The sequence below is a fragment of the Labrus bergylta genome, chromosome 4 (assembly GCF_963930695.1).
Source record: "Labrus bergylta chromosome 4, fLabBer1.1, whole genome shotgun sequence".
NCBI lineage: Eukaryota > Metazoa > Chordata > Actinopteri > Labriformes > Labridae > Labrus > Labrus bergylta.
In genome coordinates, this window is record NC_089198.1 from 18,788,855 (window position 1) to 18,803,378 (window position 14,524).

The 14,524-nt window shown below is 41.1% G+C and overlaps 1 protein-coding gene across 1 annotated transcript in view; it reads left to right on the forward strand.

Annotated features, from left to right (window-relative positions):
* LOC109984025 (protein unc-13 homolog A) overlaps window positions 1-14,274 on the forward strand; it is a 32,623-nt gene extending 18,349 nt beyond the window's left edge. The window contains exons 20-42 of the mRNA XM_020634004.3: window positions 161-276; window positions 1,183-1,346; window positions 1,559-1,712; window positions 2,019-2,087; window positions 2,320-2,409; window positions 2,784-2,918; window positions 3,037-3,164; window positions 3,779-3,864; window positions 4,027-4,153; window positions 4,246-4,342; window positions 5,728-5,871; window positions 5,958-6,035; window positions 6,511-6,588; window positions 6,680-6,768; window positions 6,862-7,005; window positions 7,320-7,443; window positions 8,075-8,131; window positions 8,249-8,329; window positions 9,002-9,149; window positions 9,530-9,586; window positions 10,415-10,501; window positions 10,589-10,745; window positions 11,289-14,274. Of these exons, the coding sequence (XP_020489660.1) occupies window positions 161-276; window positions 1,183-1,346; window positions 1,559-1,712; window positions 2,019-2,087; window positions 2,320-2,409; window positions 2,784-2,918; window positions 3,037-3,164; window positions 3,779-3,864; window positions 4,027-4,153; window positions 4,246-4,342; window positions 5,728-5,871; window positions 5,958-6,035; window positions 6,511-6,588; window positions 6,680-6,768; window positions 6,862-7,005; window positions 7,320-7,443; window positions 8,075-8,131; window positions 8,249-8,329; window positions 9,002-9,149; window positions 9,530-9,586; window positions 10,415-10,501; window positions 10,589-10,745; window positions 11,289-11,577 (2,699 nt within the window). The 3' untranslated portion in view covers window positions 11,578-14,274. The remainder of the gene's footprint in view (window positions 1-160; window positions 277-1,182; window positions 1,347-1,558; window positions 1,713-2,018; window positions 2,088-2,319; window positions 2,410-2,783; window positions 2,919-3,036; window positions 3,165-3,778; window positions 3,865-4,026; window positions 4,154-4,245; window positions 4,343-5,727; window positions 5,872-5,957; window positions 6,036-6,510; window positions 6,589-6,679; window positions 6,769-6,861; window positions 7,006-7,319; window positions 7,444-8,074; window positions 8,132-8,248; window positions 8,330-9,001; window positions 9,150-9,529; window positions 9,587-10,414; window positions 10,502-10,588; window positions 10,746-11,288) is intronic.
* The last annotated feature ends 250 nt before the right edge of the window (window positions 14,275-14,524 follow it).

Here is a 14,524-nt window from a genome sequence, read left to right on the forward strand (position 1 = left end):
ACAGAAAAAAAGGAAATGCATAATTAGAGATGGATGAGCAGAGCAGGAAGTCACTCAGAGATAAAAGAACAAGAAACAGAAAATTTAACTGCTAGTCTCTTGTAGATTGAACAAGATTAGCCAACTAAACAGGCATGTGTATCTTCCTTGTATTTGACAGACAAGAGAACTGATAAGTCTGCTGTGTCAGGAGCCATCCGGATGCACATCAGTGTGGAGATCAAAGGAGAGGAGACAGTTGCCCCATACCATGTTCAGTACACCTGTCTACATGAGGTCAGTCGGAGAGTAAATGCTGCTGTGATTATTTGAACTTGAAATAAAACATAAAATATGCAAGAGCTGCCAGCTAATTAGTTACAGGCAATGCAATTCTGTGTTTCACAGTAACAAAATCAATCACCTTGTAAACTCTGTTTCTGCCACTGCATGCTGGGAATTTGCTTTCCTTCATATAAGGAATGAAATAACCAACATTAGGTCTCTTGCAGTTGACATAATTAGTTAGTGTCTGTAATTATTGAGCCCATATCATCAATATGATGGGATATAGACTTACTGGAAATGGGGCAGACATAGAGTCCTACAGGCTATTTCAAAGTTTCATACATAATTCTGTTAAACTGCAGGATTGTAAACAGAAGCTGAGTCACCCTCCTGTAAAAATTAAAGCACTGGGGAAGAGCTTGGGCAACGTTAAACTAATGTGTTTAGTTTGAAAATGTAGACAAAGGTAGTGAATGTGTGTGGGTTTTTTTTTACATCGTGTTCATATTAAATAGGCTTTAATAAGTACAAATGTAAGACATGTCCATTATTAGGAGACAAGAATAGACATCTGCTGCATTCTTGTCTTCAAAAACCAGCTTGATGAGCAGTTTGTATTAGATAAAGAGATTTTTCTCACATATTTCTTATTATTAATGCTATTTTTGTTAATGCTATCTGAAACATTGAATGACGCTTTTTGTGACCCCAATGTTTCTCTGTAATTTAAGGCTTGTGGCTTTCCAACAGTACATCTTAGGCCTTTGACATTGATTTATGGATCCTTGTCTTGATGACTGACTGATTAGATGTTTATGTGATTTGTTCTACAATCAAACACTTCAGGTCAATACACAGGTGATAATAGTTTCATCAGACGCTCAGATCTCATACCTGTTTGCTGTCATTGTTCAGCATTTGTTCCAGTACACCACTGAGGAGCAGAACGGCGGTGTTGTAAAGATCCCGGATGCCAAAGGGGACGATGCCTGGAAGGTTTATTTTGAAGAGACGGCCCAGGAGATAGTGGACGAGTTTGCCATGAGATATGGAGTAGAATCAATCTACCAGGCCATGACGTAAGTCCCTCAACCATCACTCTCAATGTGTGAATGTGGAAGTTAAATAGGAAACAACAAATCCTTAAATTTAAGTCTTGGATTAATTCCGTTTAGAACCTAAAGTTTTCTTTTTTCAATGTGTACTGTCCAGCTATGAGTATACCAAGATCTTTTCTAATACATGATTATCAGGAGCACATAAAAACCTTTTTGCCTCTTCTCTCCCAAAGGCACTTTGCCTGCTTGTCATCTAAATACATGTGCCCAGGAGTGCCAGCTGTGATGAGTACCCTGCTTGCCAACATCAACGCTTACTACGCCCACACCACCCAGTCCTCCAACAACGTTTCTGCATCTGACAGATTTGCTGCATCAAACTTTGGTGTGAGTCTCTCAGAAAGAAACATGTCATGTCTTTGTATATGGAAATATATACGACAATGCACCTTACTGTAAATGCTGTTGTTAAGAATACTGCTTTTGAAAAGGTCTTTAAAATCAACTTGTTCTTGGCTCCTCTGTGGTTGTGGATGAAATTCAGTTGAGTGTGACCCTGCCTACTTTCTCAACATCCAATCAGCTGAAGGTGTCAGACTGGACAAAAGTTTGTGTAGTCAAATGTTACTGATTGGTGGGATGCTGTTCTAATTCTGAGAGGTTTGTTCTGTTTTCTTGTCATTTTCTGTTTAGAAGGAGAGGTTTGTCAAACTGCTGGATCAGCTGCACAACTCTCTGAGGATTGACCTGTCCATGTACCGGGTACTAACTCTTTTAATCTATTTAAATCAACTCAAAATGTTATGATTCCAAGTTACTAACTACCGCAGTCACTTTATTACGTCGACTATATGTGTATTCATGTATGGGTTGGTATGCTTTTGTCTTATTTTTGTCGGAAATTAAAATGATTTCTCAATATGGTTACTACATATATTTCTTTTCTTTACCTTATACTTGGCCCTTTTTGCCTTTGTGTGTGTCCACATTTCAGAATAACTTCCCTGCCAGCAGTCCTGAAAGACTACAAGACTTAAAGTCTACAGTTGATCTCTTGACCAGCATCACTTTCTTCAGGATGAAGGTAAGGGTGAAAAAAAATGTTGAAATTAATATTTTGTTCTCCTTTCGTTCTTTTCATTACGCATTAGCACATGACTCTGAAATAAACACTGTGAAAACCTCCTGTACTTTCTGGAAATTAGCCTGAGGTGTGAACTGAGAATCAGCATAATCATTACCCTATCCAAACTGAACCTATTATCAGAAAACTGTGTGTTTGTGTGCGCACATCAGGGTGTTAATGTATGTTGGTGCTATTTATACAGCTCAGTGAGTTTATTGTTGAATTCCCACTGAGATAACTTCCTGCTTAGACAGTGACTCAGACTGTGTGTGTCAGACAGTTCTTTGAGGTGAATTGAATATAACCATATGTTGTGTAACGTTTGTGTTCAGGTCCAGGAGCTGCAGAGTCCCCCCAGGGCGAGCCAGGTGGTGAAAGACTGTGTGAAAGCCTGTCTCAACTCCACCTACGAGTACATTTTCAACAACTGCCATGACCTCTATAACAGGGAATATCAGACAGACCCTGTAAGTCTGTGTGTGTTTGCACATGATACCATTGATACCATAACAGTATTTCTTTCCCTGTTAAAAAAAAAAGTGTGATGGATGCATTTTTTTATCCTTAACCTCTTTTTGTCTCCAGTCAAAGGCTGTCCCTCCAGATGAACAAGGTCCCAGCATCAAAAACCTAGACTTCTGGTCCAAACTCATCACACTTATCGTCTCTATCATAGAGGAAGACAAAAACTCCTACACTCCTTGTCTCAATCAGTGAGTCTCTGCACATTACATCTGGCCATTTGCTCTTTTATTACATCTTATATAGCATTACAAATTTAGATTGCAAGGTTGGTTGAAAAAAAAAATTGCTATTTTTTTTTTAGAGCAAAAGCTGTTGGAAACCACAATGTTTATCCTGACAGTTCTGACAGAGAAGCTAGACGTGTACACACAATATCTAATAATACCCAACTGAAAAAAGAAAAGAAGCATGCAACTTCAGAAAAACATCTTTCTGTCCTAATTCTGTATATTTTTGTACCTGAAATGTGGGTTGTAGGCAAACCTTTAGCCTGTGTGTACACAGACCTGTCATTCCAGTACAACAGCTGTTTTGGTTGCTGGGTGTAGTTAACAGTAAGATCCCAATGGGACCCTTACATAGCTGTTAGTTTAGTATTGTTTAGTTCTATAGTTTTATACTAGTGATTCAATGAAGTGAGACAATGAAAATGTTAGTGTCTTTTATTTTCTTATCTCTACTGGTTGCCTTCCTCTGTCTGTGGCAGTTTAAAATAACACAGAAAACACAGATGGAGTGAGAACCGTAGAGAACTATTACTGGGGAACGAGCTGCATTTAAGCTTAAAAACTGCATCTTACAGGTTTCCCCAGGAACTGAATGTTGGCAAGATCAGTGCAGAGGTCATGTGGAATATGTTTGCTCAAGACATGAAGTACGCCATGGAGGGTAGGTTTCTGTTTGTGTTGTTGGTATTGTTAAGGTCATAGGCCAGACAAAGAGAGGGGTGGTTTGTCTCTTAGTTTGTCTTAAATATTTGTGCTTTTAAAAGATTCATAAAAAGAGGTGAAGTGGGACTTTCCTCATTCTTTCCCTCTAATTTATATTCAGAGCATGAGAAGAACCGCCTGTGTAAAAGTGCAGATTATATGAATTTACACTTCAAGGTGAAGTGGCTCTATAACGAGTACTGCAAGGAGCTTACCACTTTCCAGAAGCACGTACCTGAATATCCCGCGTGAGTACCACATAACAGCATGTACACCTTTCCTCCTCCATTTACCATGGTGGCAGAAATACTTAGTCTATGCTCATTTCTTTTTTTTTCAGCTGGTTCGAACCATTTGTCGTCATGTGGTTGGATGAGAATGAAGAAGTGTCGAGAGATTTTCTACATGGAGCCTTGGAGAGGGATAAAAAAGACGGGGTAACTGCTTTAATCTTTATTCCTCCTATGTCAAATGTTTTACTGGCAAACTAACAGAAACCCTACTTTGTTTGTTGCATCTAAGAGGGCTATAAAACAACATAAAACCAAACACCTCCAAATCTTTGATCATAGGTCTCTGATGCAAGATAAGTCTGTTCTGTAAATATGGAGCTACAACCAAAAGCATGATAACTTAGTTCAGCATAAAGACACCGAAAAGGGAACAGCTCACCTGTCTCTGTCTAAGCTTACACAATCCATCTCCCTGCCCCTCAAAAGCTCACTAATTAAAACTAAAACAGGAGTATAGACATGACCTTTTGTGGTTGTACAAGGGACCATGTGGCAGACTATTTACTGTGCGGTGCAGTGACTTCCTGAAGTCTCTGTGTCTATTCCTTTTGCTAATCTAAGCTAACAGACAGACGGTGGTAGCCTTAAATGTATTTACATATAGTTAAGGTGATCTAAATGTTGTATTAAAGAAATCAGTATATATCCAATCAATGTCTAATTCATTCCTTTAAAAAGGCTATGCTAGTTTCTTTTCTTCTTTTTTTTAATCCGGAAAATGTTGAGAAAGGAGTTCTGAAAAAGAAAGCAAGAGGCACTCATGTGAAACCAAAGTTTTTACTTCAAAATCTGATGACACAGTAAGAAAATACCAGTGGAAAGCTTAAAGTTTACGTCCTACCTGCAGCATTTCTTCCCTCTAAAATATATCTATGCATTACTCATGTAAATTCAGGCATTATCTCTCCTGACTCGGCACATTCTAGGCTGAGAAGACCAGGTTGAAAGCCTCAAGGCAATCAATAAAGACTCCATACCAAACAAGGAAAAAAAAACTTCACTGCAGTAAAGAGTCGATGCTAAACACACACACACACACACCACACAGCGACCCATACTTTCTCTGTCTCTCACACCTACATGTCCACACACAGAGTGGGTTGATATAGAGCAGCTGAAGATTCTCTCAGCTCATACGTCAGGAGTCCTTTGGGTCCAATTATCGTGACCAGAGGCAGCTTCTGCATCCCTGTGTCAGCGAAACAGCAGTCTCCACTCCAAGTCACATAACACTGTTCTCTAATGGCCGGGCTGTTAATCAGGGACTTGCTCCCATTCATAACCCTCTGCTCGCCTCCATTGCTCCCGTCCAGGGGAATTACTCACAAATCTTTACTCTGATGCAGCTGAAGAAGGGGCAGTTTTGTCAGCCACAATGTATAACAGTACTGTGAACTTCTCCCATGGGTGGCTCTCAGGGGGGAATCTGACTTCTCTCTGTCATGTTAATCGTGCTCAGATCTCTGCGCTGCTTCTTATACTTTTCCCTCTGGTCCCGTTCTTTTTTTCTTCTTCTTTCTATTCTACAGTTCCAGGTCACGTCAGAGCATGCTTTGTTCTCCTGCTCCGTGGTGGACGTGTTCTCTCAGCTCAATCAGAGCTTTGAAATCATCCGCAAACTCGAGTGCCCAGATCCTCAGATCGTTGGAAACTACATGAAGAGATTCGCCAAGGTGACTCACCCTTTAAGGTTCTCACAGAATGTCCCCACCTGAATACTTACTGTGTTTGTTACTGTATACTCTTTTTTTGCTTGCAGACAATCGGCAACGTCCTGCTGTCTTATGCTGACATCATTGCAAAAGAGTTTCCAAATCACGTGAAGAAGGAGAAAGTGGTAGGTGTATGAGGTGGTGGGCACGACACCAGATGGAAACTTGAGTCGGTGGAATAAACTGTGACGACTGTTTTGAACGCATTTTAGCTTAATCAAGACTTGGTTTTGAGGTGTACGTTATCAAGTTGATTAATTTCACCACAATAAACCACTCTTCAGTGTAATAGCTGTCGCTCAGGTCAGAGTGTCTCAAAGTGAATTAGGGCTTTGTAATTAGCTGAATGTGGTGTAAGTGGGCTGCACTCCCAGAGAGACCCGGAGTCCCCAGAGGAGCAGTAATTACAAAAACTCTTGCTTCTCCTGCCCTGCATCACCCAGAGGGTTTTCACAGAAGAGGCAATAAAAAATGTTAGAGGGACTAACCTTGATTGATTGCAATGAAAAGCTAGGAGCAGACAGAGGAAAGAGACAGAGAAAATGAGTGTGTGTGTGTGTGTGTCTGTGTGTGTAATGACTCGTCTCGATCTCCCCTCAGCCATGTATCATCATCAACAACATCCAGCAGCTCAGAGTTCAGTTGGAGAAGATGTTTGAGGCCATGGGTGGAAAAGATGTGAGTTCCATACATGCAGTCATTATTCTTGTAACTGAGCTACTATGACACGGCTCTTTTATTCATCAAATTCGTCTTCTTCTTCATACAGCTCAACCTGGAGGCAAGCGACTTCCTCAAAGAGCTGCAGAACAAACTCAATAGCGTCATGGATGACCTCAGCCGCATTTTTGCCGTCAGGTGGGTGTGTCTTTGAGATTCACCTGTTGGAGTAAAAAGGTGCGTGTGTGTGTGTGTGTGCTGTAATGTTGTTTTTGCTGTGTGGTGATTCAGTTTCCAGCCCCAGATTGAGGACAACGTGAGGCAAATGGGAGACATCCTGGCACAGGTTAAAGGTCAAACCGTCCCAGCAAATGGTAGTGTGGTTCAGGAGGCCGACAACGTCCTGCAGCCTATCATGGACTTCCTGGACAGCAAGTCAGTGCAACTTGATATCACACTAAAATACTACTTAAAAGCTTTCTGAAACGTGATTGAGAAGTTGGTTAATCTGGGTGTGTTTATCTAATACATCTGAATTGAACTAAGCACATCAGTTAACTTTAACTGCTTTTGTGTCTGCTTTTGCTAAAACAGAATTAAATTATATTTCCATTTTTGGATACTGTTGGATACAGTTTTCAACATGTTGAAAACCACAAAAAAGTACCTACTTCCCCCGGAAATGTTGAGCTTTTATTAGTGAATAAAAGATGAATTCGATTTCTCACCAATGAAACTTCATCTTTCAGCCTGTCGCTGTTTGCTAAGATCTGTGAGAAGACTGTCCTGAAGAGAGTGCTGAAGGAGCTGTGGAAACTAGTCATGAACACAATGGAGAAAACAATCGTACTTCCAACACTTACTGACCAGACGGTATGTGATAAATAAAGACTATTGCTCCTTTTAGCTTCCTCTTCTTTCGTCTGTGCTTCTAAAGTGATTTTCTTTGCTGTTTCATTGTTTTTGGACATTAAGCCATCTATTTTACCAGTACCCCATTCTCTCTGCCTTTCTTTCTTTCTTTCTTTCTTTTCTCAGGTTATTGTAAGTATGTGTGTGTGGGTACAGTCTTTGTAAGCATGATGAAACACTTTTTTTAACAGGAGAGTTAACAACACCTTCTGTTGCATCTGTCACCTGTTTATTTCTTTGTGGGTTTTAATGGTAGCACACTGCATCAGATACAATTAAAGTCTCCCTGCAATACTGACTGACTGTACACCAAAGCACTAAAACATTCTTCCTCTCACAAGATGAAGCCTGTGCTCCAAATGTCTCTTCTGAATCTGTAATTCTAATCGTAACAAATCTGTAGGTTGACTCCTTTACCCTCACTCTTTAAACTGATTTCTAGTATCTTCAGCCGTCTGTCCTCACTTAAACTTCTGAACTCAACTCTCACTCTCCAATTCTTCCTCAGCTGCATCTTTCTCTTACAAACCACTGTTTTCTTTCTGTCTCTCCTAACTACACTCACTTGTCTGTCTGTCTCTCTCCTTGACAGGGCACTCAGATGATCTTCAACGCTGCTAAGGAGTTGGGCCAGCTGTCAAAGTTCAAGGTGATCAAAATAGACCAAAAAACAACAACAGCCTGGCAGAACAAGAAGTGTCTTACAAAATGACTAAACTGTATCAGTAGCTGTGGTGAAGATTGACACGTTTTATTTGTCGTGCAGGAGCACATGGGGCGAGAGGAGGCCAAAGCTCTGTCTCCTAAACAATGTGCAGTCATAGAGCTAGCACTGGACACTATTAAGGTAAAGTATGACTCGTCATAGATAGAGAACCTGCTGACATGCTGAAATGTGCGCTCTTGTTTCTCACTCTTAACAATATTTAACTTTTGTCTGCACTTTCATTTTCTCTGAATAAAAGCACTGACAGACTGATCAACTCATCAGATGAAGCCCTTGGCTTTTAGTGTTGTTTTTCCACAGTCCACTTACCTCAGTCATGATGGAGATGGAATCATACTTAATAAAGCAACAAAGTTTAAGGGAAGGTGAAATCATAAAAACAGACGATCACTAAATAAGAAAAGCTTTGGCAGCAACATTTTGGATCTGTGTGATTTAAATCAGGTCAAATATGATTCCATTCAACCATACAATGAGGTTTAGCCTATTAAAAAAACGCGTATTTGCTGCTTTATCTGGAGGCATGGATAAACGAAGAGCTATGAAAACATTCAACATGAAAAATATTCTAAGCATTTTTACCTTTAATAGGAACTGAATGTAATAGTTACGTTGAGAGTAGACTATTGCAGGTATATGGATGTTAGCATTACCAAAGTATCTTTATGGCTGACAAGATTATTGAACCATTTTGTCACATACATTTTAACACTCTGAGCTTTCTGTGTCCTACTCTATGTCTGTGTTTCTGCCAGTCTGACATAAGTGTGTCATGTCTCTTCTGTTACACAGCAATATTTCCACGCTGGTGGTGTGGGCCTGAAGAAAACATTTTTGGAAAAGAGTCCAGACCTGCAGTCTCTACGCTATGCCTTGTCCCTGTACACGCAGGCCACGGACAAGTTGATCAGGAAGTTTGTCCTCTCGCAGAACGCTCAGGGTACAGCTTCACACACATACTGCCACACACTCTTACACACATTGTTTCACAGCAGGTTCAAACAATTCACCACAAAACGGCTTTCAGTTTCTCTCAAACAAGCTCTCCTGCTTATTCTTACTGTGACTGAAGCTTATGGAATTAAATGGGATTATGGGATTAAATAGAATAACTTGCTCACAGTGTAGGAAGAAAATGTTTAATTCATCGCTTCAGTGAGTTACAGTAGCAATGACAGCAAATGCAAAACTATTATTTGCATTGCAGTTTAAGTCAGAGTACAAATGAAAAAGAGTTGTTTCATGTCATCATTCCAAAGCACCCTCTTTTCTTTTTAGTTTTACTAATGTACGCTATCCTGATGCTCTTCTGTCTCTCAGTCCACGGAGGGAAAGGGATCAGGTACTCTGCCAATGAAGACACGCCTCCAGAGAAAGGTGGGTTACTTCAACCTGCATGTCCCTCAGTGCGCTTCAGACAGCTGTGGGATCAAACTGTTATGAACCGTGACTCTCTTAGCTTTGTATTTCCATCTCACTTCATTTGAACCCTTGTTTTATTGGAAATATAGCAGGAAATATGTCTTATACATGAGACTGCTTATGGTAGAAGAAGTTTGTTGTACATGTAGATTGCACACAGAAAGACAGCTGATGTCTGATTACGAGAGAGTATAAATGTACAAACAGCAGGGATCTGATAAGAATCGAAGCATGGGATGTGTTTTTTTCCTGGATGTTTTCCAGAAACCTTGGTTGCATTTGGAAATGTGTCCACTTTTATCTTCCTTTAGTGTCAGTAGAGGGTTAAGAATAAATTGCAAGCTATTACTGCATTACAGTTTTGCCATTTTTTAGCATGAGAGTTGGCACAGAAGATGATTTACCCAGCCAAGTCCTGCTCATCTGATCATCAGAAAGTGTGTGTGTGTGTGTGTGTGTGTGTGTGTGTGTGTGTGTGTGTGTGTGTGTGTGTGTGTGTGTGTGTGTGTGTGTGTGTGTGTGTGTGTGTGTGTGTGTGTGTGTGTGTGTGTGTGTGTGTGTGTGTGTGTGTGTGTGTGTGTGTGTGTGTGTGTGTGTCTAGTCTTTTTCCATATTTAAATTTAGTCACAGTCTGCTGATGCATCACATTTCCTCTAGTCTTATGTATCAGCTCTACACTACAACACACACACACACACACACACACACACACACACACACACACACACACACACACACACACACACACACACAATTGATCTTCTTCACTGTGTGTCTTTACAGCTTCTGGAGTCGATGCAGTTGGCGAGGTGGTTATGTGTGTGGACATTTTACCTCAGCCTAATGGAGAACACAAGATCAATGTGAAAGGTAAAAAAAAAAAAAGCAGATCAGAGTAAAATCTTTCCTTACTACAATGAATTTTATTTTTTAACTCCCCTTGCTTCCTCCCTCCAGTGGTGGCTGCTAATGACCTGAAGTGGAAGGCTCAGGGCTTTAGGCCATTTGTTGAGGTCTACATCATCGGCCCCCACCTCAGTGACAAGAAGAGGAAATTTGCCACTAAATCCAAAAACAACAGCTGGTCTCCGAAATTTAGTGAGAGCTTCCAGTAGTGAGTATCTGCTATTATCTGGGATCTGATTGTGTAAAGGCTATATTTTACCTTAGTGCAAGCAGCACGGTATACTTACAAAACTAAAAATCACATCATTACATAGCAGTTCACTTCACAAGGTATTTCATTTTCCAGTCTCAAATCAAATATATTACCAAGGTAGCTTCTTTAACATTGAGAAAGACTGTGGCGCCTGTAACCTGTGTGTTGTAAGGAGGCTGTCTTCTTCCAAGAAGGCAACCCCTAAAACCTCTAAAATGTACATGTTTGTACTGGTGTATAATAAAACTTTCTGCTAATTAGTATTAAAAATGCCCCCCCCCCACCTTATAAAAGGACAAGTTAAAATATACAAACTATTGTGAATAAATAGAAAAACTATAGTAAACATTTGTGATGGATTACTTCAGACAATGATCTTCTTCTGTATAGTCGAGACAGCTTTTAGCCGGTAATGATGAGTAGAAAGTTGAATTCTATACTGGTTTGTTTTTGAAGTATCTGAAGTAAAACACAGATATGAACTGTCTTGTGTTGCAGCTCGTTGGGCACTGAGGTTGGTCCGGAGAGCTATGAGCTGCAGGTGTGCGTGAAGGACTACTGCTTCGCCAGAGAGGACCGCACCGTGGGAATTGCCTTGCTGCAGGTGAAAGAAATCGCCAGCAAGAGCAGTGTCACCTGCTGGATGCCGCTGGGCGCACGCGTCCACATGGACGAAACGGGCCTGACGGTGCTGCGCATCCTCTCCCAGCGCAACAATGACGACGTTGCCAAAGAGTTTGTCAAGCTCAAGTCAGACCAGCGCTCAGCTGAGGAGGGCCGTAGCTGAGGCGGGGTGGGGATGGGGGTGGGGGGGGGTGGGGGGGATGGGGGGGTGGCAGGGAGAGAGGACACACACATGTGCACAAAACCCCAATAGATATAGTATTATGCACACATAAAACACACACACCTAAAGAAATGTGCAATACACAAGCACACACAAGAAATGCTCTATTGTACATATGTCTGCATACATTATGCAACATTTACATTAAAATGTTATCGATGCAAACACAGAGGAACATGTTTATAAAATCTCACGTTTCATTTTAGATATTCACACTCAGTATAGGGTTAGCGTCATGTTAGCAGCACTTCTCAGTCCCTCACTTTACCTTTCCTAAAAACACATCACACCTTTTATACGCCGTACATGTAGGTATGATAGAATTCAGTGTTGAAAATCAAACCATGTGAATAGATCGAGAACGACCACTTTGCACTTTGGCTTCTCTGTGTCTTTGCGGGAGCAGCCCTCGCCTAGCTGTTCTCCTTTCGTCGTCCGTCCGTTTGTCCGCTTGCCTGCCTGATTGTCGTTCTTCTATTTTGTCATCCTTTATCCCCTTCTTCTCTCGCCCCTGTCGTTTGCTCTGCGTGGTCTTCCTGAGGTGTGAAGTAAAAGATCTAAGATCAGCTTTTAGCCCAAAAATCCATATAGAAAAAAAACAAACACACAAACAGACATATATACATCAAGAATGACCTTAGATCAGCGTCCAGGGGCAACATCACTGCTAATGTGTCCTATAATGTACAAACATCCTGCATGTTGACCCCAGGAACACTGTGAAAACTCTACTGTCCCTCCTCCCCACAGAAAAGATGGATGCCTCTGTTATTTTACCTGTGTGAGCATGGTGCATATGTTACCCTGGCACAACCAGATGTTATCGTTTCATCCTAACCAAACTTCATCGTCATGGAGAAAACCCCCGATGATGTTGTAATGTGGTAGCCTGTAATGCGTTGATAAAGGCAAAAGTCGAGGCGTCCCCCCCCCCACACACCCCCTACATCCCGTCAAACAGAGCAATATCCCAGTGTTACACATCCCCACCCCTATAGTGCACACAACTCCAAAAAGGGCTAAAGGATGAGTGGACTGGGACGTTAGTTTACGCACTCATACACACTGTCCTCGCTTCTGTTGGCAAAATGGCCACAAGGATTCCACCATGTGCCCCCATCACACTGCACAAGTGACACTGTGGAGGAACTTGAAATAAATCCACATGAAAGACACAACACTGAACGATGCATTCAAACACATCTCTTAAAGGCAATAGTGGTTTGTCTGTATGTTCACTGAACCTCCTGGTTTGTATGATGTGTCTTTGTTATGGTGTGCGTGCATGTATGTGAGGGTGCATGTGAGAGTATGTGCGTGTGTGTGCTGAATGTCACACCTGCACAATGGGCTGAGTTGGAGAGCAATATATTGTACCTACATACCTAAAACACACTTTTCTGTCAATTTAACCACAGCAGCAGCAACTGCAATATGCAGATCCTGGAATGGAATCATGTTATTTTTTTGTGTGTATGAAAATGTAAGATATTTATTTATTGACTCCTAATTCCTGCATGACGTGTGTAAGCTTTTTTTCACATGCTTTGGATAAGAGAGAAATTTGTTCATTGATATCCTATACGCCTTTTTAGTAGGACCAAATTTGCACGGACCAGATCTCAAGTTGTTGTTTTTTTTCTTCAAGAGAGAAGCCATCAGAGTCGCCGCCAAGCTTTTATTTTCATGTTTGGGTCTTGTCACGTGCGTAAAATGAATCCTTTCGTATTCGTAGTCTTGAAGTTTGTTGGTGCAACTCGACATCAGTGACAGTGAGTTAAAGCTGCAGTAGGTTTTTTCTCTCACTGTGTGGAGCTACACTGGACGTCCCTGCTGGCCTGTCACATGTTGTCTTTACTAAACACTGTTGAATCCTGCCAAAAACAAAGCTTTGAATGTCACTCATCCCCCTGCAGAGCCTTCTTTCCTCAAAGGGATTGTAAAATACAAATCATAACCATGACTTATTAATTTTTGTAAACTAGCCCTTTAAAAGGAGCTTGTTTCATTGTCTGTATTTGCTGTCTTAGGTGAAACATGACCTGTCAGGTTGTAGCTCAAAGAGCAACAACAACAAAAAAATCACATAATGCAGAATGTAGTCAGGGGCTCTATTGGTTGCCTGCTTTGCATTTGTACACACACACACACACACACACACACACACACACACACACACACACCTACACCTACACCTACACACAGATCTCTGCTCAAGCACAAAAGGGCACATGTAAGGAGACACACATGCATGCATGCACGCCAACACAACTCTGTGGAGACCAATGGCGCACACCCCTGTGAATAGAATCAACTTACAATTGCATGAAGGGAAACTTAATTGTGCCAGCACGTGTCTCTTTGATGTTACTCGGCTTTTTATTTTACTTGTTCTTTACTTCCAAAGCAATGTGATGAGTCATCAATGTTTTTTTAAGGCTTGTGAATACGTCATCTGTAACCAATATGAATGTAATGTGAACACAGAACTCGCATGAGAGAATTATTTTCTACAGGGGATGTTTCTAATTTGTTTCTTATCATTATCGATTGTTCTTTAATGAGGATGAAGAGGGACTGGAATGCAGCCTGATTGTGATCTGCTTCCTATTAAAGGGACATTTGTGTCACACTCTAGATTTCTGCTTTATTATTCCTCCTGTGGTACTCAGAACGAGTCATAATGGAACAAATTTCATTCTATGGACCAAAAAAAAAATCGATATCAGTCAAGTGATTCACCAGATGCTGTTCCCTCTTAAAGAAAGAGGGGTTTTTTTTTATTGTCTTGAATCTTAAGCTGGAACAATGGGCTTCAGCTTCATTGAGCACTCACTCCGCTCATGCTGTGAGCTTTGACCCCTCTGTGGAGGGGGGAGGGGTGGAT